The 2034-nt window shown below is 61.1% G+C and overlaps 1 protein-coding gene across 1 annotated transcript in view; it reads right to left on the minus strand.

Moving 5' to 3' along the window:
• Positions 1–732, minus strand: part of MONBRDRAFT_29717 (uncharacterized protein) — a gene marked incomplete at both ends in the record, with an annotated part of 4178 nt that extends 3446 nt beyond the window's left edge. The window contains one exon of the mRNA XM_001750170.1: positions 52–732. Within this exon, the coding sequence (XP_001750222.1) occupies positions 52–732 (681 nt within the window). The remainder of the gene's footprint in view (positions 1–51) is intronic.
• Positions 733–2034: the final 1302 nt, after the last annotated feature.

Genomic DNA, 2034 nt, shown 5'->3' on the forward strand with positions numbered 1-2034 from the left:
GGTGTAGTAGTCGCGCTTCTCCTTTTCGGCTCGGCGAAGGGCAGCGCCCACCTTGATGCAGGCTTGCGAGGTGGTCGGGGGTTGGGCTGTGCGCACAGTCACGTCAATGCCCAGGTCGGGCAGAGCTGGGCCCAGGGCACCGCCGGGAAAGGGGTTGCGGCAGTGCAGGTCGATGCGGCAGCTCTGACCGTTGGCGTTGTAGCCAGACTTTTCCACCCAGACATGGGAGAGGGTGGCGTACCTGAGCAGGCGGCCCATCTCGTCGCGAAGGGCGTTGTGTCGCTTGATGGGACGGCAGGTCAGCAGGTGCTCGCGGGTTAGTCGCGGCTGAGGTGTCTTGCTGCTGCAGAGCGGGCACTTGTCCGTCGGCTTGACGTTGATGAGTTCATGGAGGCCAAAACCCATCATGGACACGACCGCAATGGCAAAGGTCGTGTCGCTCAAGCGACGCAACTTGTCCCGACCCCGCATGGTCAAGACAGTGCTGACGCCCCACTCACGTGAGGCCAGATATGCCTGCTGCAGGTCCAGCGCGCACTTGGCCATCAGGTCGTCCAGTGCCGCCTTGGAGCGGAGGGCAATGATCTCAGCTGGTCGCTGAGTCCCCGCGTCCTTGACCGTGGCCATCTGGAAGCCGGCTCGCTGCACGTGGGCCTCAAAGTCGGCAGCCCTCGATGCATCCTCCAAGAGTCGATCGTAAACTCGAGGGTAGCGAGTGGCCAGCTTGGCCATGTTGCAGACATAAGCCACCGGACCGCGCTCAACCAAGTCGTGCAGGCCAAAGCCCCCGGTGTTGGCCCGCGTGAAGATGCGAGCCTCCAGGAGCTGTTCCAGCGTAACGTCATGACCTTCAGCTCCCGCTGGTGCAGACAGGTTTACCTTGGCAAAAAAGGCTTTGACAAAGGTGTCCTTTCAAGCACGGTTCAAGAGCTCGGACAAGCCCGACGTGAGACTTGGGGGCAGCGTGTAGAGGTGGTTGATGAGGCTAGGCACGTACTGCATGGCCGTGAGGAGGGCCTGAAGCGAGACACCGGTCGTCAGCATGTCATATCATCATGTCGTTGAGCTCTCCAGCAATCTCACCTCCATCGACTGCATCAAGGAGCACGTCAGTTGGGCGTTCGGTCCACGTCAGGTTCCCGCCAACGATTACCTCCAGCGACGAAGGTGCAATGACCTAATTTGCATCTCAGGGCCCGGCGTCATGACAAGCCAAGAAGGGCTGCTATGTGCTACCAGGACAGGCTTTGCAAGAGCCCGCCGGGGCCTTGTCACCGCCATGACGGTGGACCCCGGGACCGCAGGCTGTATATGTTCTGCAAGTGGACGATTGAGGGGCAGTTGAATCTTGGAACTTGCCTGCCTTGCAGACACAAGAAGAATCCCCAGGTCGGCTTGGTCCGGCCTCAAGTTGCAACGCCTCGATGGCTCGCTTCGAATTTCTACCACATCGATTTTTTTTTTTTTTTTCTGACATCTTGGCGTGAACCACGTTGTCAGATAAAATCTGCAACCCCGCTCTTTGCGGCCCGCGTTTTGGCGGCGCCCTCGCTCCCACCGTGTCCGCTCGCTTGCTCGCTTGCTTGCCCCGCGGACATGGCCACTGAGTCCGGCGGCGAGGATTCTTGGACCCAGGTCCGCGGTGCTAAACGCCCGAGTGCCGAGTCACCTCCAAGCAACGCAACCACCTCGCCTTCCCAAACTCATCGTTCTGCAAAACACACGAAACATGGCAGCGCTCGCCACGACCGTAACCATGTTTTCCCTGACCCCATGACCACCCCGCTTCGCCCTCGCGCCCGCCACTCTGTCCTCTACCGCCCGTGCCTCGTCTCATGTGCCCTCGACGTCCCCCACTGCCGGTGCGACCGAGTCTTCGGCACGTGCCGTCGTGCCCGCGGCCGAGCCAGTGACCAGGACGTCAAACGGCGGCGGGGAGCAACATCCCAGCCTCGGAAACACTTCCAATGCTTCTCCCCGCACCCCTCGCACGCCATCCAGCCCTCGCTCCTTTGCTCAAGTTGCTGCGGCAAT

This window comes from Monosiga brevicollis, genomic scaffold (genome assembly GCF_000002865.3).
Source record: "Monosiga brevicollis MX1 MONBRscaffold_37 genomic scaffold, whole genome shotgun sequence".
NCBI classification, from domain to species: Eukaryota; class Choanoflagellata; order Craspedida; family Salpingoecidae; genus Monosiga; species Monosiga brevicollis.